This window comes from Neophocaena asiaeorientalis, unplaced genomic scaffold (assembly GCF_003031525.2).
Source record: "Neophocaena asiaeorientalis asiaeorientalis breed wild unplaced genomic scaffold, Neophocaena_asiaeorientalis_V1.1 scaffold238, whole genome shotgun sequence".
NCBI lineage: Eukaryota > Metazoa > Chordata > Mammalia > Artiodactyla > Phocoenidae > Neophocaena > Neophocaena asiaeorientalis.
The window spans coordinates 962,393-988,892 of record NW_020174555.1 but is presented as its reverse complement, the minus strand read 5'-3'; the positions used below and the strand labels follow the sequence as shown (position 1 = coordinate 988,892).

At 47.7% G+C, this 26,500-nt stretch overlaps 1 protein-coding gene across 1 annotated transcript in view; it reads left to right on the top strand.

Annotated features, from left to right (window-relative positions):
• The window catches only part of FHDC1 (FH2 domain containing 1), a 41,222-nt gene extending 15,144 nt beyond the window's left edge, over positions 1-26,078 (top strand). Inside the window, 11 exon segments of the mRNA XM_024757461.1 lie at positions 1,168-1,229; positions 1,898-2,000; positions 7,914-7,999; positions 8,092-8,192; positions 11,103-11,173; positions 11,274-11,381; positions 13,469-13,539; positions 16,203-16,320; positions 19,790-19,954; positions 22,181-23,485; positions 23,487-26,078. Of these exon segments, the coding sequence (XP_024613229.1) occupies positions 1,168-1,229; positions 1,898-2,000; positions 7,914-7,999; positions 8,092-8,192; positions 11,103-11,173; positions 11,274-11,381; positions 13,469-13,539; positions 16,203-16,320; positions 19,790-19,954; positions 22,181-23,485; positions 23,487-23,837 (2,541 nt within the window). The 3' untranslated portion in view covers positions 23,838-26,078.
• The last annotated feature ends 422 nt before the right edge of the window (positions 26,079-26,500 follow it).

The window sequence follows — 26,500 nt, the reverse complement described above, 5'->3', positions numbered from 1 at the left end:
ACCATATTTTATTAAATCAAAGATGATCCATATATTATAAGACATATCCTGATTCCAGAGATATTCATATGCCAATAAACAAAAACAACGCATCTTAGACTTGGTAAAATACAGCACAAAAGTTTTTCTTTTTAAATTCTGAGTAAATAAAGTGTAGGACGCTTTCTTACCTCCTCCTAAAAGGGCTACTGGACATACATATTCTTTCCCAATGAAAATACAATTTTCCTTTAGAAAAATATTAAGAATTTTGTTATGTTTCTGAAAATAACAGTGTTGGTCCTTTTACATCCCTGATTCAGGGTTGGGACTCACTCTGCAATAGCTTCAGAGTTCAACTCTCATATGATTCTGGCTATGCTAAGACATCTATTTCCAAATTAGGGCTTTTAAACGTGGGCTGTACTATTCTAAGAGGAAATTGCAAAATTTAGAAAATGTTAATATAATTTATTTTAAATTATACAATATTAAAATAGATCTATATGGGAATTCCCTGTGGGCCAGTGGTTAAGACTCAGCGTTTTCACTGATTTAGGCCCAGATTCGATCCTTGGTCAGGGAACTAAGATCCTGCAAGCCGCATGGCGCAGCCAAAAAAAAAACCAAAAAGATATATGTAATTATTATTTTTTTAATTAATTAATTAATTTATTTTTGGCTGTGTTGGGTCTTCATTTCTGTGCAAGGGCTTTCTCTAGTTGTGGCAAGCGGGGGCCACCCTTCATCGCGGTGCGCGGGCTTCTCACTATCGCGGCCTCTCTTGTGGCGGAGCACAGGCTCCAGACGCGCAGGCTCAGTAGTTGTGGCTCACGGGCCTAGTTGCTCCGCGGCATGTGGGATCTTCCCAGACCAGGGCTCGAACCCGTGTCCCCTGCATTAACAGGCAGATTCTCAACCACTGCGCCACCAGGGAAGCCCAGATATATGTAATTATTACCATTAAGGAAATACATATTGCAGAAAGTAAATTTGGTGAGATAATAGTATTTTGATATTCATAAAACTATATGAGGTGCATCAGTTAATCACCAGATTTACATATTGGGAATTACTCTCTTATACATTAAAACTGGTGTTGTATTTTGATAGGTTTTAATTCTCTTCTTTCCTCCAACTCTTCTTATCCATACTTTAATAATCTTACGTGTCTTTGTTTTTTTCCAGATTACTATCTTGGATGCAAAACGGAGCATGAACATTGGGATATTTCTAAAGCAGTTTAAGAAGTAAGATTTTTGCACACATTTGAAACTTTAGTCACATCCCTGCTCGTCAGCATCAGAGCCTGTGGGTGTGAGCCGAAATGCAGATTCTAATGAGGAAAAGCCATCCCTCACACTTTCAAATTGTTTTTAGACACGTGGCTTGAGGAGGCCCCAAGTGTGTGTCGCTTTCCGCTGTTTTCCTCCATAAAAACATAGTCAGGTGGCTTGGAGTCCAGGGAGAATTACCTTGGGGCATCTGTCCATGCCTGACATGTCAGGGAATTTATAAATTCACCTGAGGTGTTGCTCCATGAGTGGAGGATGGATGGGTGAGTCAAACACTGTTAAATTCACGTGTCCTCAAGTGGAAAGGAGAGGGCTCTGGCTCCAGGAGTCCCACAGAACTGCTTTTCTTCTCCCAGAGAAGACTCCCAGTGGTTCTTGCTACCTTCGCCCTCTCTGGGATGCCCGAGGATGGTTTTCTGGGGAAAGGGGCCTCTGGTGTACCAGGATCCCTGCTTTCCCTGGCAGTGGGGCTCTTATGATCGCTGACACAAAACCACCCATCAGACTGGGAAGGAGGTGGAATGGAAGGGAGGATGGAGGGGGTTTGTTTTCATTTCCCCTGGCTTGTGTTTCTTTGGCACTCCAGCCAATGTGAAACGGAATCTGACCATTGTCTTTTCAAGGTCTCCTCTGTCCATTGTGGAAGATATTCATCAAGGAAAGAGTGAGCATTATGGATCAGAGACATTACGTGAATTTCTTAAGCTTTTGCCAGAGTCAGAGGAGGTAAGGAATTTGGGGTGTGAGTTTTAAATGTTAGGAGTGATAATAAAAGCTTAATATTTTTAGGAATGTCAGAACTCACATGGGAAGGGCACTCTCCTACCCAGAGCCGGAGTTTTCTCGCCTAAAAATTAAAAGTTACCCAGTAGAAAGAGTATGGGTTAGCAAGTTGGAGAACCTAGGCTTAAATTGGCGCTGGTCCCTTAATTGAGAAAGTTGGGCAAGTTTTCATAAGTTCTGTGAATTTTAGTTTCCTCACCTGTAAAATGAGGATAATGATGCTTACCTCACTGGACTGTTGATGATTAAGCCCTAGTTATGCATCTAACATGGTACGTGGCACATGGGAGCTCAATAAATGTTAGTTCCCTTTTCTGTCATCTAAGGATGATCTTTGCCTAGGGTGTACCTGGGTTTGTTTCATAATACATGTACTTTTTTAAAAAAAGAAAAAGAAAACACTTTTGAATTAAGATGCTCTAAAAACTGGAGAGATAGGTAAATTGTTAATAAATGTTGTCTATATAATTGATTAAAAGGTAGGGATTGCTATGATAGCAATGTAGTACCACAATATAAATAAAGTATTGATTTTTTTTTGGAGTGAATTAACTGAATTTATGAATGATTAGGAGCTTGATAGGATAAAAAAGAGAAAAGCAGTTTTGTGAAACCTTCCAAAATTGTGATATTGTCTATTTCTGAAGAAGTGACCCTTTAAAAGTTTCAGTAAGAAGTTACACGAGGGCTTCCCTGGTGGCGCAGTGGTTGAGAGCCTGCCTGCTGATGCAGGGGACACGGGTTCGTGCCCCGGTCTGGGAAGATCCCACATGCCGCGGAGCGGCTGAGCTTGCGCGTCCGGAGCCTGTGCTCCGCAACAGTGAGAGGCCCGCGTACCGCAAAAAAAAAAAAAAAAAAAAAAAGAAGTTACACGAATACGTTTGCTTGTAAACATTTAAATAATACAGAGCCTTATAAAGTAAAAAGTATAAGTTATCCTTTTACACATATTGCTGGCTCCTCCCTCCCCGATCTCTCTCCACTTCCTAGACATAATTTATGGAACATGACTTTAGTGCCATTAATAACAAGAGAAATGTATTTGTGCTTTTTCTTTTCCATCAGTGATAAACTCACAATGCCAAACTGAGGGTCTTTGGGGGTAACTGGATATTTATGTATTCTGAGCTGCTCTCTCCACCTCGGGTTTTCTGTTTGCAAATCAATTATAATTTACCAAAGCCAAGATTAATTAATGGCATTTGTTAATGTTAGTAAAGCGTCTTAAAGAGTTGAGGGAAATGTACATTAGATCAAAATTTACCCTGGATCCTATATACTGAACACTCCTTAATCTTTTACGTGAAGAATGGGCATTCCAGAATGTATTTTTTAAATTGAAGTGTAGTTGATTTACAGTATTGTGTTAGTTTCAGGTGTACTCAAGACCTTTTATTAGGATGGATAGTGTTTAATGAATTGAGTTTTCAAAAAGATTTAGTTGCTCTGGAAATCTTCTCCCCGCTTGGGCATTTTTCATGCTTCCTCCCTAGGACTGCTCTGATACCTAGTCCTAACAGAGCTCTAAATTTCCAACGAAATGGGAGTTAGGCATGAGGGAGGCTGCCAGCTTCATGCCATGAAGAGGCAGAAGGTTAAATGAGGTTTCCTTAATACCTTCCTTCCTAATTTAACAATCAGAGGTGATTAAAAACTTAAATTAAAAAAAATTAAAAATGCAAAGCCTGTGGAAGACTAAGGGATCTTTCAAAGAAGCAGCTTAGCTGTCGAACCTCACGTGTTTTAAAGAACCCTGTTTCTTGCGTTGTCTGTGGGATATAATTCAGAGGAAAGAGGCTGTTAAGAGAGTGATGACTAAAACCCACCCCAGCGCTGCCCTGAGACTCCGAGGCACTCTCTCACCCCCAGATGATTAGCTGAGCGCGGAGACGAGACAGCCGGGGTCCTGCACTGCCTTCCCAGCCGCTGGGCCAGGCCCTCCCCCTCCCCCTGCAGGGTCACCGGAGTGACCGGGGTCTGAGTATCTGACTAGCGGTCACACTCCTGCTTGTTTACATTACCGGCTCAGCACACCCTCGGGCTCCTCTGGGAGCTGCCTTCAGCAGGTGCGCCCTGACAGTCCTCAGGGCTGCTTGGCGCCCTCCCCAGACCAGCGGAGGGAGCCACCCCCTGACCGCTGCCACTGCCGGGACAGACTGGCAGTGCTGGGCAGCCCAGCCCCACTCGGACGCAGGACCTACCCTGCAGTCCTGGGTAGAGGGCAGAGGATGGAGAAGAGGCCAAGGAGGAGGCACGGCCAACTGAGAGAGGGTTAGGAATGTGGCAGAAAAATGCTAATAAACGCATTGCTGTGCGTCACTGTGCGTTGCTAGGTCTGTGGGGTAACGTCTTGTGCTCATTCTTAGCATGAGGATGGGCGACACGCTGATCGAGTGCCCCATGTTCCAGGCCCCGGATGGGGCCAGAGGCGATCGAGTGCTCAGCCCAGTGCCTGGCACACAGAAGGTCAATAAATCACACCCATGGTGTGTGTGTGCGTGTGTGTGTGTGTGTGTGTGCGTGCGCGTGTGTGTTTCATTTAATCCTCACAGTGACATTGTAAGCTATTCGTCATTTAACAGATGAGAAAACTGGGGCCCACACAGGTTAGATAGAGCTTATCTAGTGCCACGTGACTAATGGGCTGTCGAGGGCGGTGGGTTTGACCTGGTTTGTCTGACCCCAGAGCAGTTCCTTGGGCCACACTCCACCACCGCCCTCTGAGGAAGGAAGGGCAAAGGTTCCCCAAACCCCACCTCACTTCAGGCTGGCCTTGCGTCACCTCCGCTCTCACGAAGTACTGGTGTGAGTGTCACTTATAATATGTCAACTTGTCAGCACGCTGAACTGATGGGCGGAAACGGCCCAGCTGCCAGGCTAACCCCAGGTTAATTTGTTTTCAGACATTCTCTGCCCTTCACTGCAAAACTTTTATCTGGCACGTTTTTTGTCTTGCCTCAAATTTATGATGAAAACTCGCAGAGGGAGAGGGTAGACTCAGAAATAAAAGCATGCTCCCTGTCTGGGCCCTGAGAGGCTGCTTGAGAAGGAGCCCTTCTCTCTGTTGGCGCTGGCACCCCACCGCCACAGTCAGCATCAGGGATGCAGGGCTGGAGGTGGAACTGCTGTCTATGGCAGCAAGTTGAGTCGCCTCCCCTGATATTTTTATCGCCTCATTCTTACCTTGTTCGTTTACTCTCTGTTCCTGGGAGGAGGAAGCCCCAGTGTCTTCTGTTGGGTGGGTCTGCTGGTGGGAAACCCTGCTGTTTCAAGGCCATGTGAGTGGAATTAGAGGGGATGAAGGAGGCCTGCCCTTCGGAATGCGTGAGTCTTAAGGAGCATGCCGTTTGCTGTTAGGGCAGAAACCAGGCACAGCCGGGTCGTCATATGAGAGTCCCTCGGCTCAGCCAAGAAAATGACACCTAACAACGTTTGCTAAATGCTTCTTGATGATGATGAGAATGCAGAATAATTATAGGGTCTGCCCACCCTCTTTTTTACCTTCCTCTCTGTTCTGAAGGCACAGTAATCCCTCTTAATGAACATAAATCTCATTTTGAAATGGAATTAAGAGCTGTATACGTGGCATTTAAATCCAATACTATCTTTAGCATCACCATTCTCTTGAGCTCCATAAGCATTTTTCACTCATTATGTAAGTGAAGGCGATTAATCATTGCTCATTTACAGTTCGGCACATGTTTAATAGAAAATATCTACCAAGTGTACTTAGCACGACCTGTTCCTGTGCTTCAGACAGGAAACCGTGCTGTGATTCTCAGAAGTTTTGCCCATGCTACATATGTGGTCTTACATAAAGGCACAGCCCCGCTCTGCCCCTGCCCATATATGGTGAATCATTAGACTCTAGCTCAGGAGGGACCAGAATTCATCCTGTGCCTTTCTCAGTTCAGGAACTAGGCACTGGTTTGGGTTTAGCTAATACAGAAGTTCCATCTGCCCTTAGATTGAGTAAGGTTGAAAATGGAAAATTAGTTCCATCTGCCCTTAAATTTAGTAAGGTTGAAAATGGAAAATTCAATTTGGGGCACGAAAGGTAGGGGAAATAGTGCAATTCTATAAGTGGCTATTTTCTGCCCCCTGTGGGGAAAAATGTAGTCTTAAGGCCCAGACTTAATACCAGCGTGTCTGGGGGTGTGATTCTGCACTGTTACATTTTGACGCAGAGATTTCAGTTTGTGCATCTTTGCAAATACCCCTCCTCTGTGTTTTTAAACTGTTATTTCCTTTTTTTTTTTTTTGCGGTACGCGGGCCTTTCACTGTTGTGGCCTGTCCCGTTGCGGAGCACAGGCTCCGGACGCGCAGGCTCAGCGGCCATGGCTCACGGGCCCAGCCGCTCCGCGGCATGTGGGATCCTCCCGGACCGGGCCATGAACCCGTGTCCCCTGCATCGGCAGGCGGACTCTCAACCACTGTGCCACTAGGGAAGCCCTACTTCCTATTTTTCAAGAGGTTTAAAAATTAGGTTATTTTTATGGGCACCTAACATAATCCAGGGGGTGGAAGAGAGAAAGCTTTATAAAACATAACAAAGTGGTAAGTGCTTACTGGGAACAGTTAGCTTCAAAGACAGGCTATCGGCTTTATTCTAGAAGTCTTTTTTTTTAATTGAAGTATAGTGTGTGTGTATTTATTTATTTATTTATTTATTTATTTTCAGATTCTTTTCTTTTATAGCTTACTACAAACTCTAGCAGTCTTAAGGTGCTCCTGACCATAAAGTGCTGTTGTTGGAAGACTCTCCATTACAGTAGACAGAGATGTGTTTTTTGGGTTGGTCCTGTTTTCTCTGTGGGGAAGGCATACCTTGCTCTCTGATGCAGTTTGAGAACTTTCTCTTTGCCTGCATCCCTACTTGTTTAGCTGTTTGGCTATATTCCTACGTTGGAACTCTTTTTTTTTTTTCTTTACTACAGTTGAAGGAATATTTGTGTGTTTAATAACTTTTAGTATAACTTTTTACAGGAGTAAGTACATGCTTATTGTGGACATTTTAGGAAATAAAAATGAGCAGCAGATGAAAATGATAATGACTGTGGTGATTGCATCACCTAGTGCAGACGTCTGGTTTGTCTTGTTCCTATGTTTGTAGCGTGTGCGTGGAGGGTCGGGGCATAGTAGACACTTCTTTTCTTAATTTACAGAAGTGGGATCCACTGTACACACTCTTTATGTTACCTGATTTTTTTTCACAGGGGGAAATCTTGACACTGATCTTTCAATTGTTTAAGCCGTTTTCCTCTTTATCTTCCTGCTGGAGAGCCAGTGTGTACTCACCTCAACATCCAGTGATCCCTTCTTATAAAGCTACTAGATGTGAAGGAGGACTTGACCTCAGAAAGAAGATCTGTGTTAGACACCCTCCCCCAGTCTAAGTATCTTATATGCAAAATACTCAAAATAATAAGATTTTTTTCCTTTATGACTCAAAGGCTCTGCTATAGGGACTATCCAGTCTCTTCTTTCTTCTTCCAAACAGTGGTCTCCCTTCCAGATTATAACTTACAGAACGTTTTCATCCTTGGAACTGATCCTTTCCCTTTAGTAACCTCTCTGAGGATTCCGGTGGCTCCAGCTTTCTGGTTCATGTGGGATTGTTTATGCCCACATAAGTGACACAGCTGTCCTCTCCCTAATTTGCTCGTTTGCTCTTTTAAACAACAAAGTAGTAAGCTGTGATGATTCCCTTTTCTTAGGCTGACATTTTTATTAATTTGAATTTAGCACTGATATTCTTATTTTCCTAAAGGAATTCTAAGATGAAATTTGAAGTGATGTTCCATTTTAATCATTTGTCCTTTTTTTCTTGACCCCCTTTTCCATCTGTCTTTTAGATAAAGAAACTAAAGGCATTTAGTGGAGACGTGGCCAAGCTGTCCCTAGCAGACTCCTTTCTGCACTGCTTAATTCAGGTGCCAAAGTAAGGATCACCCATCACTGTTCTTTGCAGAGTAAGGTTTTAAAATCAACAACGTCAAATTCTACACTGTAGCTGTACCTTTTGTCTTTCAGCTGTTCACTGCGGATTGAAGCCATGGTGCTAAAGAAAGAATTTTTGCCCTCTTGTTCTTCTCTATACACAGATATAACCATTCTAAGAACCGCTACAAAAGGTGAGTAAATACATGATGCTTTGTGTAATTTGATTTGATTAATTTTGGTAGCAGTTTATTTTTAAAAAACTGTTCAATTGAAAAATTAGATATGGAAAGTTCCATTTCTGAGACGCCCTAAAAAGGGAAATGAGATGTTACCAGGGATGGTATTTAAAGTTTATTTCCATTTACTTTTCTGCCTCCCCCGGTTAATTAATTAACTGACCAATCAATCAATTAATTAGCATATTATCCTCCTGTAAAAGAAGGCTGCTTTCATCTCAAGCTTAGGAGTAAACCTTGTTGGTTGCAGCTTGCTTTTGTTCCTCTCCTAGATTAGCTTTCTGTGTATGTGTGTGGTGTGTATGTGGTGTGTGTGTGTGTGTGTGTGTGTGTGTAGTATGGTGTGTGTGTATGTGGTATATCTGTGTGTGTAGTATGTGGTGTGTGTGTAGTTGTGTCTGGTGTGTGTAGTATGTGGTGTATGTGTAGTGTGTATATGTAGTTGTATGTGTCTGGTGTGTGTGTAGTATGTGGTGTGAGTGTAGTTGCATGTGGTGTGTGTAGTATGTGGTGTGTTTGTAGTTGTGTGTGTGTGGGGTGTGTGTGTAGTTGTGTCTGGTGTGTGTAGTATGTGGTGTACGTGTAGTGTGTGTGTGGTGTATGTGTAGTTGTATGTCTGGTGTGTGTGTAGTATGTGGGTGTCTGTGTGTGTTGTATGTGGTGTGTGTGTAGTTGTGTGTGTCTGGTGTGTGTGTAGTATGTGGGTGTCTGATGTGTGTAGTATGTGGTGTGGGTGTGTGTAGTATGTGATGTGTGTGTAGTTGTGGGTCTGTGTGTGTAGTATGTGGTGTGAGTGTAGTTGCATGTGTGTGTAGCATGTGGTGTGTTTGTAGTTGTGTGTGTGTGGTGTGTGTGTAGTTGTGTGTCTGGTGTGTGTGTAGTATGTGGGTGTCTGTGTGTAGTATGTGGTGTGTGTGTAGTTGTGTGTGTCTGGTGTGTGTGTAATATGTGGTGCATGTGTAGTTGTGTGTATGTGGTGTGTGTGCTGTGTGTCTGGTGTGTGTAGTATGTGGTGTGCGTGTAGTGTGTATGTGTAGTTGTATGTGTCTGGTGTGTGTGTAGTATGTGGGTGTCTGTGTGTAGTATGTGGTGTGTGTGTAGTTGTGTGTGTCTGGTGTGTGTGTAATATGTGGTGCATGTGTAGTTGTGTGTATGTGGTGTGTGTGCTGTGTGTCTGGTGTGTGTAGTATGTGGTGTGCGTGTAGTGTGTATGTGGTGTGTGTGTAGTTGTGTGTGTCTGGTGTGTGTGTGCACGGTGGTGCGTGCTCACAGCCTGGGCCCGGGGCCAGCTGCCTGTCTCCTCCAGCGCTCTGGCCTCTGTTGGTGGCTGGGACCCTGCTCTTCCGGAAGCACTCCTCCTTCCGTCCTGACTCCTCCCCAGGCATCTCCTGTTCTTCTTCTACCAGCTTTCCTGATGTTTCTGCTCCAGTGGTGTCTTCTCCCACCCGCGTCCCCCACCTGCGTCCCCTCCAGACTCTAACACCTGGTGGGCTCATTACATTTGAGAGTGAACAACCTGGTAATTTTTGCTCGCCCCTTGGATAGCCTCCTCAGGTTGCTCTAGTGTCTCATTCCATAGGGTTGGGAGCTTGCTTTCTGGCATGTACGGCACTGAGAATGCCGGCTCCAAGGCAAAGTCTCTGGTGCTCCCTGGCCCTCACAGTTTCCAGCATTCATCAGCTGGGATCTCCAGCCTGATTTCCTCCTGGTCACTTTCTGGGTTCCTAGTTATTGTGGTAGAATGTTTATTCCAATTTGGTTTTCTTGTTTAGTTGCTCTGACTTGTATTAAGTTTTTCTCTTCAGCTCATCATATTTTCTTCATTTTAGAGAAGAGACTAAGAATTAAGAAGAATTTTCCTCTTTCAATATAGAGGCCTTTTAAAATTTCTTCCTGTGTCAAGCCTAAAGCAGCAATTTTGAAAGAATTGTCTCTCCTGTTCAAGTAGAGATGGGAAAATATGTTTCATATTGAGTGATGCAGATTTGTGGGCACGGTAGAAACGTTTCTTATCTGGTTACTCTTCAAAACCTGGCCTTCTTAGATAACACAGTATAGGCAGTGATCCAAGTGTAATTTTTTGAAAGTAATACCAGACTTAATGGAGAATATTAACTTAACAATATCATAGGTGACATTTTATTACCTACATATACAGTAATTTTAATAATTAAATTTTCTTTTTAGCTTTTCAAATACATTAGCAATTTTTAATATTGTTTATTTGCATAGGTGTGTGTACAAAAGACTTCGTGTTTAACGAACTAGGTTACCAATGTATGACAATGATAAGTTCCTTGTTAAACCTTTAAGCCAATCCAAATGAAATGTAGAGTTTTGAATAAAATGGAAAGATTCTCTGGGTACCTGCCGCTAAGGGTTGGAGCTTTGCAAGTTATTTACCTGTCATCCCAGCCTGTTTATTTTTTATCTCCTCATAGCTCAGCAGCTAAGCAAAATGCCGCGCACTATTCGTTTTCATAGTCCGTAAATATAGTCTCAAAGGATATAAAGGAAACCATAAAGAAATAACTGCTGAGAGGAGATTATTCCTGTAACACAGTGTACTGCTTTTCCTAAGGCTTTTGTATTTTCCACTCCTTGAAAATTTTCATTATCAAAGTATGTGTGATACTTAAGTGTCATACATATTTGATTCCCGGTTGAACACTAGAATGTGCATCACCAGTAGCCAGTGGTACATTAGATATACCATGCAGTGTGCTACTTTGTTTGTTTCAGTCTTTTATACGGTTTAGGGTCAGAGCTTGCTTCAGACACACCTGAACTTGGATGTGGTGGCTGTCTCGTGTGTGTTTAAGCTGAAGCTTTCTCTAAGGTACCGCGGTGTGTTCTTTCTGACAGAGCTGATGTCGTGTGAGGAACTACATTCGATATTACACTTGGTGCTGCAAGCAGGGAATATCATGAATGCAGTAAGTGAAGTTCAAAAACAAATTTTAATGTTGTATTTCCAACTTTATTTATCTGTCTAAAGGTGTATGTATATTTTTTCTTTCGATTTGTCTTCTTTAGGGAGGGTATGCTGGCAATGCAGTAGGATTTAAACTATCTTCTTTGCTCAAATTGGCAGACACAAAAGCAAATAAACCTGGGATGAATCTCCTGCACTTTGTTGCACAGGTATGTGGAAGTGATTGATACAGAGAGAGAATGTACGTGACCCACCCCCGCCCCCAAGGCAGTGAAGTTTTTCAGACGTGTAAGGTGGCATCAGAGTCAGGAAAGGGCACCGTAGGTGGCAAGAAGGTTCTATTTGCGGATTCCTGAGTTGGGCTGCACCTGGGGTTACAGGCCTGGAGGGAAGTGGAGGAGTCGGGGGTGAGGCAGAGTGGTTGCTGAGGAATCTGGACTTCATGCTTTAGCCATGGGGAGCCAACAGAAGTTTATACACAGCACCATGGCCTGACCAGGTATGTTTTTGTCGCTAGGGAAATGTGGCAACGTGGAGGGTGGGTTAGAGTGGAGAGAGAATAGAAATAGGGGTACCTCTTGGTGGAAGTTGGCGCTCATTGTTTGGCGAGAGTTGAGAATCAGAGTAATGGCCACAGGGATGGAGAGCAGGGGCCTGGGTGTTGAAACATTTCTGAGTTGACCTGACTAGATTTTTGACCCGTTGTGTGTAAAGAGTGGAAGAGTCAGAGCAATGAGGGGATCACTTGCATATTTTCTTTGTGAACTGGGGGTTACAGGGCCTTGCCATTCACACAGGGTTTGGGGTCTGAACCCTGTCCATCAGTTGCATTTTTGACTGGGTCTGTGTGACACCCCAGTAACTAGTTATAAAGTCAGAGATGAGCCAAGGACAGTTCTCTCTTTGTTGTTAAATTATCTCAAATAGAGAATTGTGCTGGTTTGTTTTTCCCATTGAATCTCCTTGTTGTTTTGACAGCGATCACATAGATATAGCTTCACCTGGGAGGAAAGCTGTGTTGCAGCCTTGTTTCAAGCATGAGTTTCAGAATAGAACGGAGAGATTTTTTTTTTTCAATCTATTTATCCCATTCATTTCATCCTTGACTGCGTTGGGTCTTCACTGCTGCACGCAGGCCCTCTCCAGTTGCAGCGAGCGGGGGCCACTCCTCGCCGCGGTGTGCGGGCCTCCCACCACGGCGGCCCCTCTCGCCGTGGAGCACGGGCTCTAGGCGCGTGGGCCTCAGCAGTCACGGCCCTCAGGCTCCAGAGTGCAGGCTCAGCAGCCGTGGCTCACGGGCCCAGTTGCTCCACGGCATGTGGGATCCTCCCGGACCAGGGCCCGAACCCACGTCCCCCGCATTGGCGGGCGGACTCTCAACCAGTGCGCCACCAGAGAAGCCCGAACGTGGAGACTTTGACTTGTCCTTTATTAGCTGTACTTCCTCAGACAAGTTACTTAAGCCTTAAGTTCCTCAATTTCTCCATCTAATGATGGGGGGTAGTGATACCTCAAAACTAGGTAATTGAGAAGGTGGAGGGAGATAATTCCAGAACGTGCTTATTAGCTCAGTGTTCCGAATATGGTAAGCTCTCCATAAACAATACACATTATTATGACTGCGTTCTTCAGAAGACAGAGGGCACATTGAACTTGGCACTAATTTGAAACCAGAAAATGTGTTCCACATCCCATGTGGCTTGCAGCATCTCCTGGCTGCCCTTTTAGATCCCCATACCCCGGTGCTTTGTGTAGCTTGGTCCCTGCCCACGTGGGGAAGTTCCCTGAGTTGGTAACTGCCCTCTTCAGACCTGCCTTCTTTGTACCCTCTGAACAGATGAAGGATCCAAACACCCCCATGGCCTGTGCACCTTCTGATTAAACTCAGTTTGCAAACTGGTCTAAGAGCTGCGAGTAGCTCGGTCAAGTAGAGGCGTACTCATAGGTATGGGTGGTATTTCAGCAGGATATATTGGATTCTCTTAAGAGCAATGAGCCCTGCTAAGCCGCCGCCTCCTTCCACTGAGTCTTCACGCACGTGAGTCGTGCTTCATGTCAGGATCAGTTGTTCTGGGAAGTTAAATGTTTCTTGAGAGTAGGAGAGTTCTGGTCAGTCTTACTAAGAATATCAGACTAAGAGTTCATGACTCAGTGAACTGCTTTGAATGTATCAAGCCTAAAAATGGGAACAGTGATTTTATGGTTCCTGTAAGCCCTGAAAAAATTTTCTCCGTATAGTGGACAAAATTCCAGTTTTATCCCTATATAGTGAGAGGAAATTCTGGTTTTGTTCCAGGAAGCCCAGAAGAAAGATGCCGTGCTTCTAAACTTCTCTGAAAAATTGCATCACGTTCAGGAGGCTGCGAGGTAAGCAAGGAGGAGAACTGTGAGAACGAGGTGTTTTGGTTTTTTTAACTACCTTCTTATGAAAACTGATGAATATTTTACAACTTCTGGACTCAGGTTTGAAATTTTAAAAGTTTTGTCTTGTTGACCTTTCAGACCTTCCTTTCATTTGGTTCCAGAGGTATGTGTGCATCTTTGGAATTTGGGGGGTTTGAAAAATTAATCTTTATTTTTAATCTAAAAAACTCCTATTGCAGTCTATTCTAATGAATCTCATCAGTGTAAAATATATATATATATGGATTACGAAATTCAAATACCTCCACACCCAAAAGATAGGGCTCAAAGAGCACAGCCTGTTACCTTGGGAGTTGGTATATATCAGGCAAGCTTCCAGGGCCATACATCACTGATTCCTTTAGAATCTAACATGGTACGTTTATTTTCTATTGCATTAAAAGAAGTTGGAACCATACCAAGGGCTGTGAAAGGATTTTGTTTTAGTCACTCAACTTTGCAGAGAAAGTATCTACCAAACATAAAGCTGTATTTATACCACTGTTTAGGATCACTTCTGATCCTAATATAGATGTGTATTTAAACATAGCTGTAATCTGTGTATACATGCTATTTTGAATCCTGTGCTTTTAAATTTATAATACATATACATGCATCAGTGGTAAATGTTCAACGACCAGCTTTTTAGGGAGAAAAGTCCTGATTTGTAGCAACTGCTGATTTCCATGGCGTAAATACTGCTGCCATGGCTGATCTCAAGCTCCCAATGTGGCACTACTGACTGTGGAGCTGGGGAGAGATACCCACAGCCACAGCTGCGTCCCATGAGCTGGCTCCAGCACCTCACCTCACGTATCAACCCAGTGCATGTCATCTGCTTGTTATCTGAGGGACTCTGTCCAGTTGGGACAGCTGTGAACCGTATGCATAAACACATGAACCAGAGCTTTCTAAGCCCCACCCCGCCACTGGCCCGCATCTCAGTGTTACTGACTGCAAACATCTAACCACAGATGACATGTCTTTCCCAAAGTGAGATTATCCGTCCAACGGTGTAAACAGTTCATAGTTCGTATTTACAGATCACCAGAGTGTTCTCCCCAAAGAACGAGCATTTTCAAAGATGCAAACTGTTTTGCTTTCTGAATTACTGACAGAAATTTGTGTGGGAATATTTTTTCCGCTTCCTAGTATGGAAATGTTTCTAAGAGATACATAGAGAAATAACCGTTCCATTTCTGGTCAGAGTTAGATGGGGAAAGTTAGCTAGATATTGTCTTAGAAAAAACTTATTTAGTAAGGTTATTTATTTGAAATGGAAAGTGAAGTACAAACAGGTCATAGGTGGGTGCCAGTGACCAGTGAAGGTGGAAAACTTTTTTTTTTTTTGCGGGACGTGGGCCTCTCACTGTTGTGGCCTCTCCCACTGCCGGAGCACAGGCTCCGGACGCGCAGGCTTAGCGGCCATGGCTCAGGGGCCAAGCCGCTCCGTGGCATGTGGGATCTTCCCGGACCGGGGCACGAACCCGTGTCCCCTGCATCAGCAGGCAGACTCTCAACCACTGCGCCACCAGGGAAGCCCTATTTTTTTAATAAATTTATTTATTTTATTTATTTATTTTATCTTTGGCTGCGTTGGGTCTTCGTTGCTGTGCGTGGGCTTTCTCTAGTTGCGGCGAGCAGGGGCTACTCTTGGTTGCGGTGCGTGGGCTTTTCCTAGTGGTGTCTTCTCTTGTTGCAGAGCACTGGCTGTAGGCACACGGGCTTCAGTAGTTGTGGCATGTGGGCCCTGTAGTTTTGGCTCACGGGCTCTAGAACACAGGCTCAGCAGTTGTGGCGCATGGGCTTAGATGCTCTGCAGCACGTGGGATCTTCCCAGACCAGGGCTCGAACCCGTGTCCCCTGAGTTGGCAGGTGGATTCTTAACCACTGCACCACCAGGGAAGCCCCTGAAGGTGGAAAACTATTGCATAAAAAAAAAAGTTAGAATTGATCATGGAAGCATGAAAGCATCTTGATTTATGAATTTGCTAATTGAATTCCACCTGGATTTAGGTTTCATCTATTTGCTTTACCAGGCGAGAGAAACATCATTCATGCTCTATTAATCTGGGTGTGACATATGTAACAAAAGCCTTGCCATCAATTCCACCATTTCTCCGCAGAACTGTTAGCTGTGTGTCAGTTCTCTCTAAGACACAGAGTGCTGACTCTGGTTGCCTGTGGCGAGCAACATGCAGTCTGTGTAGTGTCTCCGTATCACCCTTAATAGCCCGTTTATCAGCATGCTCTGCCTTGCTTTTCATGGGTTAGAGCTTTTGTATTTTTGCGTTTCATGGCCAGTGGAAAGTATAAGTATCTGAGTCCTGCTGAATTCTAATGCTGATGGCATAAAGATGTTCAGACCTAGTTTATGAAAAGCTTCACAATTCCCATGCTTTCGGTTATCTCACCAGCAAGAACAAAATTACAGCCTGGTCTTTGAACCAGTGTGTGTCTTTAGGAAGGAATCGCTTCTTAAGGAAACATAGGAGGAAACTCTAGATACAGAGGTCGGTAAACAATCACGGTAGCTCTCCCCTTCTGTTTCCAGGGTCTTGTTCGATGTACCTGCGTGACACCTGGCCTCCTGTGCCAGGTACCCACTCTCCCCTTTCTTCTTTCAGATTATCTCTGGATAACACAGAGGCAGAGCTGCACTCGCTCTTTGTCAGGACAAGATCTCTAAAGGAGAACGTCCAGCGGGATGGTGAGCTCTGTCAGCAGATGGAAGATTTCCTTCAGGTGTGTGTATGATTCGAGTCAGTCCCCCTGATCTCATCTTCAGCGGCCCCTCAAGGCTGGTTACCCTTGCAGGGCTGTTTGTGGAAGCAGCAGGTTCCCATGCATACCTTTTCCCCCCAAGTCGGTAAGAGGAAGTTTGTATTTCAGTGCCCAGCCAGGCTATCGAATATGGTCTAACCCTGAGGCTTTGGTTAGGGACAGGGTCTCTGTTTGTCTCTGCTCTGTCTGCATGATGGCACCGGCCTGGGAGTGAACTGGGATCCCTTATGCTTACACGTGGCAGCTTCTGTCTGGCAACTTTAGAAGGTTTTGCTTCTGAAGCACGGCTCGGGAGTTCCCGTCTCCCACTCGCACTTTTGGACACCAGTAGGAAGTTCCGCGGAGATCGTCAAAGACGCCTGAGCACCTGGGCTGTTGTTCCTTCAGTTGTTTGTGTGGCAGAAACAAGCTCCGTTTTGGCATGTTTTATAGGGAGGGCAGGAGAACACACCAGAGTCGGTGCCTCTCACCACCCCAAATGCACCAGCCCCATGGGGTGTGGCAGGAGCTGTTCAGAATAATATCAACAAAACCCAGCAGAGAGAACATGTTTGTGACAGCTCACTGTGACTCACTAATCACAGTCTGACATACTTCTTTTATCTTCCTTATTTTGTAAAAAAAAAGGTGGTGCCTTTTCATGCTTTCAGTCTTCAGTGAAATGGTGTGCTGCCTTCAGTGTCAGGGCTTCGAGGCTCATGAGCTGGAATCAATGAGGCAGGGCTGCCCTGGGCGGTGGAAAGGGACCAGTGCTTTTGAGGGTTGGACCAACCTCAGCCTCCCCTCATTTCCTTGTAATGAAGTCACATCAAATGCTGTGAGCTGCAGCTCCCGTCAGTGAACGTTTGATTTTGTTTGGCTCTGCTGGGAGTTTGTTTTTATTATTAAACACACGTTCTGTATTTTCTTTCATATGTCACTAAACTCTAATTTTCCCTTAAAAGTGCACAGATTTTCTTCTCAAAGTGAGACGACAAAGCAAACACCACCACAGAATCATCTAACAGTAGCTAGGAAAACGCTCAGCAGTAAAGACAAATGGAACAAATCCAGAAATTCAACGGGAAGGCCTGTCACACATTGGGAGAAGGATTCTGGAGGTCTCATTTCTCAGTTCTTATATTAAATGTTAATCTCTTATGCTAAATAGTAGCACAGAAAGGCTTATGATGCAAATCCACACCCCCGGACTGTTCTTCAGAAGCAACCTTGTTTTCACTCTAAACTCGTCCTCCTGGTAGTCATCTTTATCTCTCTACGTAAACTGTTCCACACAGCTATTTATTTTTCTTTTTTAAGTTCACTGTCTTTTTAAATACAATTTATTTTTATTTTTTATTTTTTTTGCGGTACGCGGGCCTCTCACTGTTGTGGCCTCTCCCATTGCGGAGCACGGGCTCCGGACGCGCAGGCTCAGAGGCCATGGCTCACCTGCTCTGCGGCGTGTAGGATCCTCCCGGACCGGGGCACAAACCCGTATCCCCTGCATCGGCAGGCGGACTCCCAACCACTGCGCCACCAGGGAAGCCCGGAAATACAATCTTTTAAGTTAGGTTACGGTCCGGCCACGAAGGGGTCTGAATGCCAGTCTGAAAACTTTGCTCTCTAAGCTATGGTGAACCATTTTTGAGCAGAAAAATGACAGGAACATAGTTTTGCAGATCTGTTTCAGTGTTTTGACCCTTTGGGTGAGAGGTACCAAGTGTACTGGTGTGGAACTTTGGTCCACAGCTGACAAGTTTGAGCTGGAAAGTTGAGATTGCTGCGACAACTGCCAATCTGTCATTCACACTTTGCCAGCGTTGCTCTGGGCTTTTTCATCTGTGGCCTTAACCATGAGGAAAGGGTTCAGCAACTAGCTCTTGGCAAACAACTCTGAGCGTGGCGGCTTTTCAGGCCCTATTCAGAATGTTTCACTTTCCCAAGTCCTAAGGGGACTGCAAGCGCTCAGGCACTCTCCCTGTCCCCCACAAGATCTGCGATGAGACATCTCAGGTGGAGTAAGCTCCCGTGAAGATTCTTGTCAAAGTCCTGTTTTTCTGCAGTTGAGCTGTTCTTGGCTGGAATCCACCTTTCGCCCTGTGTGAGAATGACAGGCAAAGATTTAGCCTTCCATTAATACCCTTCTCTCCTCGAAGAAAAATTCAGCGTGAACGCACGCACTGCCTCAGGTTACTGACTCAGATGGTTACTTTCTCTGGCATTTGGTTTCCTAAACAGTTTTGGTTTCCTGCTACCTCTCGAATGTGCTTAGTGGAAGAAAAGGGTTTTGAAGGGGGTTAGTGTGTGGGTAGGTGGGAGGGGATGCGTCTTCTCGGAATTTCTCCTGAGACTCTCTTTAGTGTTCAAGCAGTGAGCCCATCCGCCATGTGGGCAGCCCGCAACTTCACTATTTCCCACGCCCAGCCCTCCACCCAAGGAGAATTTTCTCAAATAGAAGTGTGATTTCATAAAGGAATATACCTTCGTCATATAAGCCTTGTTATCCAGTGAAAGAGAAAGCACCGTCAGGCTTCAGTGTGACCCCAAATGCCGTCTCCCCGGGGCTACGTCTCCTCTACCTGCTGCTTCCTCACCTCAGCTCAACAGGAAATGTCACTGAGCTGCCGTCGGGGACATTTGCTTGTGCCTTTGGCCCTGGGGAATCCCCATCCTGAAGGGGCTGGGGCTCAGCAGAGGAGAGCGGGCTACCTTTGGCCACACCGCATTGCTGCAGTACTTGAGCCTATATGGGCCTTGGAGACGTTGCCCTAGAAGAATTAGGAAAAAAACAGTCCAAGAGGATTGATTTGTATAGGGCAGTAGTTCCAAGCCATGGGTACCCATCAAAACCTCCTGGGAGTTTTAATAAAGTAATGGCAGGTCCACCCCAAATCTACTGAATGGCTTGGGAGGGAGGGGTGCAAGCGTGGGCCATAGACAGAGCTGACTCGGATAAGAAGCCCTGGCTGGGCATTTGTCCCTGCGGGGGTGACACTGACCCTGATAGAGCTCATTTGGGGGTAGGTTTAAACCCCTCTCAATGGGGCAGACCTCTGAATAAGACAACTGGTCAATATAAGTGACTTTCGGGACCCTGAAGTAGACCCTTGGCCCAGTATAAGCCTCAGTCATGAGAGAAGGAAGAACAGATACAGACAGATGCAGGGTTTTCCTTAACAGCACCAACTGCACCCCTGTGCCGTGTGTCCAGTGACGTTACAGGGGAACATTTGGTCGGTGGCATCCTCCAGCTTAAAGCTCCTCCATCTCCTGTGGCTCTCAGGCCTTGCGTAGGGGTTGCCCTCGCTTCCCCAAGGTGTTGTTTGGGGTGAATTACTCTCCTGTCGGCTCTGAGGGACGTGCAGTGAGACCTGAAACTGAACCCCAGGCACGAGGCAGCAGGCCGAGCGCTCACCTCGGCGTGTGCTGTTTGTCCCCTTCCCCGCAGTTTGCCCTGGGAAAGCTGGCAGAGCTGGAGCGCTGGAAGCAAAAGCTCCAAGACGAGGCCCACACCCTCATCGACTTTTTCTGTGAAGACAAAGACACCGTGAAACTGGACGAGTGCCTTCAGATATTCAGAGACTTCTGTGTCAAATTCAACAAAGCAGTGAAGGTACGGCTCTGTGTGTTCCTTTTCCCAGCCAGCCCTCTGCCTGTGGTGGAAAGGTGCTTTAGCAGCTCCGGGGCATCAGGAAGGTCTGGCCCAGGCGGTGTTGCCCGGCTGTCACTTGTGATTCCGGGGAAGGGCTCTGCCGTCTCAGCCCCGAGCCTTTCCCTGTGGGCAGGAGTCTGTTGTTTGGCTGCCTTTGCTACTTAGCTGCTCATTCCTACACTCGCTCTGATGCCCTAAAAGCATTTTGTTAGATTTTTTTAGGATGGCAGTCACGATATTAAGGTGCTCTTTGAAGATCCTCCCCCCTTCCCAGGAGACACTTTCCTCTTTCAGGGGGACCTTTGTCGCAGCGGGATGATGGGAAGGTCCTCACTCCCCTGTTTTAAGCTCCATAGCTATTGCCAGGGGTTGGCATCTGGGGAACCAGGCTGTCCTCGGCCAGAGTGGGCTCCAAAGTGCCCTGATAGTGAGGGAGTCTGCTGCTGTCTGAACATGACTGCTGCTTTCTTGCCCTTCAGCCTCCGGGTCCAATAATCTCTGAGTTCATGCAGAAGCCACAAAACTCTTTGGGTTGCTTGGCTTTTTGTGTGTGTGTGTGGTACGCAGGCCTCTCACCGTTGTGGCCTCTCCCCCGTCGCAGAGCACAGGCTCCGGACGCGCAGGCTCAGCGGCCATGGCTCACGGGCCCAGCCGCTCCGCGGCATGTGGGATCTTCCCGGACCGGGGCACGAACCCGTGTCCCCTGCATCGGCAGGCGGACTCTCAACCACTGTGTCACCAGGGAAGCCCGGTTTGCTTGGTTTTGCAAATAAAACTTTCATCTGTCAATTAAAAGCAAAATAACATCCCATCATTTCAGGTGCTGATAAGGAACCAAGTACTCGTGGGTCACCTCTTTCCCTATATTTTAAGTACAGATGTGTCCTTAGCTGAATTTCTCTGAGGGGTTGCTCAGACATCTCCCCAGCCCTAAGTGATTAGCTAGAGTTCTCAAGCTGCCTTTCTCTGTCCAGTGAAGAGGAGGCTGAGCCTGTGGCCACGTTTCCTATCCCCTGTCCAAGCAGTGAGGTCAGCAGGTGGAGGCGCTGGTGGGTGGTAGCCGCCAAATTGGCTCTTTCCGAGGCCCTCGCTCCCAGTCAGAATTCTCCAGGCCCATGAGGCCACCTGTATGATGCTCTCAGCCCCGCTGTCCTGAGAGCCAGGAGCTGGCCCCATGCCCTCCCACAGGCAGCCTTGAAAGGAGAAGACCCGGGACCTTGGGGAGCCCGAGGGCGGAGCTGCAGGAGGAGCCCAGAATTTCCGGTCAGAGCCAGAGCCTCTCAGAAACTTGGAAGGGAAAGTCCACTGTCTGAGGAAATTGATTTTCAAGTAAAAAGTGCCAATGATAGCAGATTTGGGTGCGACATCTGCACGTTTACGTGACACGAGTATATTTAAGGACAGTAAAGCGTGCTTTGGTGTGTGCATTTGTTCCGGTTCGGTTTGTGGCGGGAGGGCTGGCTCCTTGGAGCAGGGAGAAAGGTAGAAAGATTTCTAAAGCAAATCCTCCTCTCCGATTGTGGGAAGTGGGTGGGGCACAAGGGACAGAGCCTCGGTGGCATTTCTGGTGTTTCTTTACCAGGGAGCATTCAGAGAACACAGATTGAAAGGTGTCTCTTAATGTCCTGAGTCTACATTTATGCATCCAAGTCATTGTTAAGTAGGATGTGTGCACATGAGTGTGTGTGTGTGTAGATGTTTCCATGCAACACAGGTTCTTTTAACACCCGTTGTATTTTTCTCTCTGCTCTTGCCTGAATAGCACTTTCCTGGAAGTCCTTTCTGTCTTGGCCTGCTTAGAACCCAAGTTGGGTTTCCTCCGAGTTGAGGTCTCGGGCATGTGTGGAATCACAGCCCGCACTGAGGGCACGATGCCTTGACTGGAAGTTGGGCCCAGGGGATCTGATGACAACTTTAGGCAGATGGTTGGGGCCAGGCCTAGTGTGCGCGCCCAGCCACGCCCACATTGCTTGCAGAGAACAGAGGCCTCCAGCCCTCCAGGCACACAAGCACTGCAAACACACATTCGCGTGCAAACACAGGCCGTCTCCCTCGGTGAAACAAATGACCCAGGTCTCTCCTCCAGCCTGTGTCTCTCAGTGGGGTCTTAGGGTAGCTGTCTCTGGAATTGCACTTGGGTCCCACGTGTCTCATGCCTCTTCTGGCTTCTCTCCGTCCCTCCTTCAGGACAACCACGACCGCGAGGTGCAGGAGCTGAGGCGCCTGCAGCGGCTGAAGGAGCTGGAGCAGAAACGGCATTTCTGGGCGGCTGGGGAGCTTGGATTCAGTCGGAGCAGCAGTGAGAATGACGTGGAACTGTTGACTAAGAGGGGCGTGGAGGACCTGCTGCCTTTCCTGCACTCCAGGCCCATCAGCCTCTCCTACCGCCCCCCCAACACCCGCCGCTCCCGCCTCTCCCTGGGCATCGTGGCCGACCGAGAGCTGCTGACCTTCCTGGAGAGCTCCACTGGCAGCCCCGAGGAGCTCAAGTTCCACAGCTTGCCCCGGAGCTGCCCCTGGCAGGCCCCGGCCAGCGAAGCCCAGACGGAGCCTGGAGGACAGAGGGACCAGGGCTCCAGCCCAGCACACAGACCTCCGGCCTCGGAGGCCCAGGAGGAAAACCCCCACCCCACCTCCGCTTGGCCGAGGCAGCTCCCGGCGCCCCGGCCTGAGGAACCCGCCCCCGCCTTACCCCGGGTTCGGCGCAATGGGGTCAGCATCCTCCGAAAGAGGAACAGCGAGCCCGTGGGCCTGGGTTCCGTGCGGTCCCCTCCACTTCCGCCGTTGGCTCTAGGGATTAGGGAGCATGAGCTGGTGACGGGTCTGGCCCAGTTCGACCTCCAGGCTGCCAAGGGCCCGGAGGAGCTGGCCCCGCTGACCGTAAATGACTTCAGCCCAATGGAGCTGGCGTCCGTGGGGGATGAGAGCCCGCAGTCCCTGGGCGCCAGCAACGGCAGCCCGACGCCCGTGGGCAGAGGTGCCCAGGGGGGTCCCAGCCAGGCCCCGGGGGATGGCAGCGCTGCCCCGGATGAGCCCATCAGCGCGGCTCCAGTATCTGAGGGCAGCAGCGACCCCGAGAACCAAGATCCTGGGTCTCTGTTCTACATCTCGGACACCACCGACTGCTCGCTGACCCTGGACTGCTCGGAGGGAACCGACTCCAGACCCGAAGGGGGGGACCCGGGGGAGGGGGGCGACGGGGAGGGCTCCGTGTCCTCCAGGGCTGGGGAGACGGGCGGCAGCCAGGTCTCCTCAAACCCTGCCAGCCACCCGCCTGCGGAGCCTCCCATTGCCGCCTCCGCCTCCGCCTCCGGCCGCTCCCTCTCAGGGAAGAGCGAGCCGGACTGCAAGGGGGACCTGCCCAAGGACGGGCCGGCCAGAGGGAGGGAGGTGATGGCCCCGAAGAGGAACCCCCTCAAAGAGGCGTCGACGGGGGCGTCCAGGGCTGGGCCTGCCCGGCGGGGCGCGGCAGCGGCGGGGCCGGTGCGGACGCTGACTGGCCCCGGTCCCCAGCTTCGCCCGCAACACGGTCGCCTCCTCGTCTCGGTGCCAGAGGACCGACTCCCCGCCTGTGGCCAGATCCCCGGGCCTCACCCGGACCGTGTCGCAGCGGCAGCTGAAGGTGAAGGGTGGCCCCGAGGACGCCGCCCCCAAGGACAGCGGCGCCCTGCGGCGGACCGGCAGCGCCCGCGCCCCCCGGAAGGGGCCCGAGTCAGCCGAGGGCCCCGGAGACAGCGCCCAGGCCCCGCCGAAGGGCCGCGGGGCCGGGGAAAGGGCCTCCTTCCGGCTGAAGGACGCCTGTCGGGGGGCGCTGGGGAAGGGGCTCCATCCCTTGTGGAAGTGAGAGGCGTCCGCGCTCCCCGCTCGCCTCATGGGGTTCGGGTGGTGAGGACTGATTTCTGCGAAAGGCCGACCCCGAATGTCTATTCCACATAAAGTCCGCCGGGGCCACCTGCCAGTGCTCCTGTCACTGAAGGTGCAGCCGTGGGGCCCGCCCACCATGCCGCGCTGACTCTGGATGGATGGACGGATGGACGTCCTGCTGCCATGGGCAGGCATCTCCACCCGCGCCCCGGAGGTGGACCAGGCGGACCCCGTCTCCCAAACAGACCACAGAGACCCGTGAACGACTCAGACGAGGAAAATGACTTTCCTATGTAACAAGTAAAAGAAGATTTGGGGCCAGTTTTTATGTATCAGTGACTTATTTTTTAATATAAAAATTAAACGTTGTTTTAGTTGGTTCCTTTCACGGAGTGAAATGCGGCCCAGGGGGGAAATGGTGAAGATGTTTTTATCTTCCTGTGTTCCCTGGCCTCAGGGTTCCACCTGCCCACCCCGTGCATAGCTGGCAACTGGACTTCCGCAATACCTTGGGTGTTCTGTGGTTGGCTCCGTCTTCCTGAAGACTTTCTTCTTTGCTCGCCTCACCCTGCTGACTTTGGTGAGGGTTTGGGTGTGGACAGGAGGGAAAGTGAGACTGGTGGACGGAAATCGGATGCTCCTGTGTGTTGGGGCAGGCACCGTGGGCAGTGGGGCAAGTCTCCCCTGCAGATGGGTGGCAGCCCCTGGGAGAATGCTGAAGCTTCCAGAGTTTAGAGGTGCCATATTTTGATGGAAGGTCATCAGGGACTGTTCAGCTGAGCACATCTTTCCTGTTGTCTTTTCTCATTTGAGTATCTGTTGTAAAACTGAGTGAAGGCTGCTATGACTTGTGTTCGCTCTAGTTACAGGGAAGAAAAAACCCTTCAGTCTCCCACTCTTTCCTTTACTAATGTGACCTGGAGCCTGGAGAGAAGCTCTCTCCTCTCACCTCTCTCCCTCTCTCCCTCTCTCTCTCTCTCTCTCTCTCTCTCTCTCTCTCTCTCTCTCTCTCTCTCGATACTTTTTAATGTTGCTGTCTGTTCTTTGGTACAGTGGTTTTAAATCCTGAGAAAAACCAGATCAAGTTTTTAAAAACAGACCCAAAAAAATTGCTTTAAGAAGATTTTATATTATCAGGAAATTTTTGGAAAAAAAGGCTTCATTCAAAAGAAAGAGGAAAACATGTACTATTTCTACTCAGTGCCAGTTCACTATTTCCCTCTGACTAATTGGGAAATGGGGGAATCCTTGAAACTTTTTTGTTATTTAAAAATTGCCCCCCACCTTTTATTCACTTTTGATCACTTGTTAGTGAAACTTTGTTTTAGATCTGACAGTGGTAGGTGGATTTTGGCAAATATAATGTATTTGTGATGAATCCATATGGTCGATGTTACAGTCTCCCTCCTGTAGAATGTTGCCTTCCATTCAAATTAATTGGAAACTCTGAGCTTCCATAAGTCAGCTAAATTGAAAAGGTAAACTTCATGGTTGAAGAAGTAAGGCACTTGACCACAAAACCTCTTGTAAAAGCAGCCCTCAGTGCGTATTTCCAGTGCTCACAAAGATGAATCCTGAGCCATTTTTCACCATCTCAAAAAGCCTTAAAAATCATGTATTTAACCATGCAGACAAAAATGTTCAAACCATAGGGCCTGTGAAAGAGATCAAAAGTTTGTGGATTTGTGGGTAGTGCCAGGGTTGGGACCCCTTGGCGGGACCCTAGAAACTGGGGTCAGAGTCCCTGTTCCATCACTGATGCTGTGTGGTTTTGGCAAGTCACTCCCTCTTCTTAATCCTTTGTTTCCCAGTCTGCAGAAGTAGGGGCATGGCCTCGATCATGGTCTTCAAGCGTCCTTCAAACTCCAAGAGTCCAAGTCATCATGAACAACCAAGGACCCATGTCTGCCCTGGGATCAGCTTCCAGAACTAACCCCCAGCATCTCTACAGCAGAGGTCTCACATAAAGGGCCACTCAGAAGAAAGCACCTTCAGAATGAGTTGTTGCTTTGATATCTAATAAGCTGAGTTTCCTGAGAAGTGGTGTTTCGCTTAGCCCTATGGACAGCTTGTATGCATCTGTGTGAACAGGTGATCATTCTATTACCTTTTATTGGTAGTAAGCTTGGAAAAATAATTTAAATATATAATGCAGAACTGTAAATAAGTTTCTATATAAATTTAAGATAAACTGAATGTATTTAAAGGGCCATTTGTATGTTCTTTTATGTAATGTGTAGTTTAATAAAGTTCCTGTTTATGGGATTTGTGTTTTCTCCTTGGCTGCTTCTGTGGATATGTGTGCTGTGTGATCCCAGTAAGAGAGTGTGTCATTTCCTGCACAGAGAGAAGGCGGGTTGCAGGAGGTGCCAGAGGGCTGGGATACAGCAGTCCTATCTTCAAAGGGCTCGAGAGCCGAAATTCAGCTGTTGATGTGTATCTTCTTGGTAGCACAGAACCTGCATTTAACCGAAGGCCCAGGGAGTGGGCCTTGCGCCAGACCTGGGATGTGGGCATGCATCTGACACGTGGGCCATCCATGGAATGCTCAACACCTCATACACGCTTACATTATTCCATGTTGTGGACCAAACTTTGTGTAATCTCCACGGGCCAGCAAGTCTGGATCTGCTCCTGTGTGTT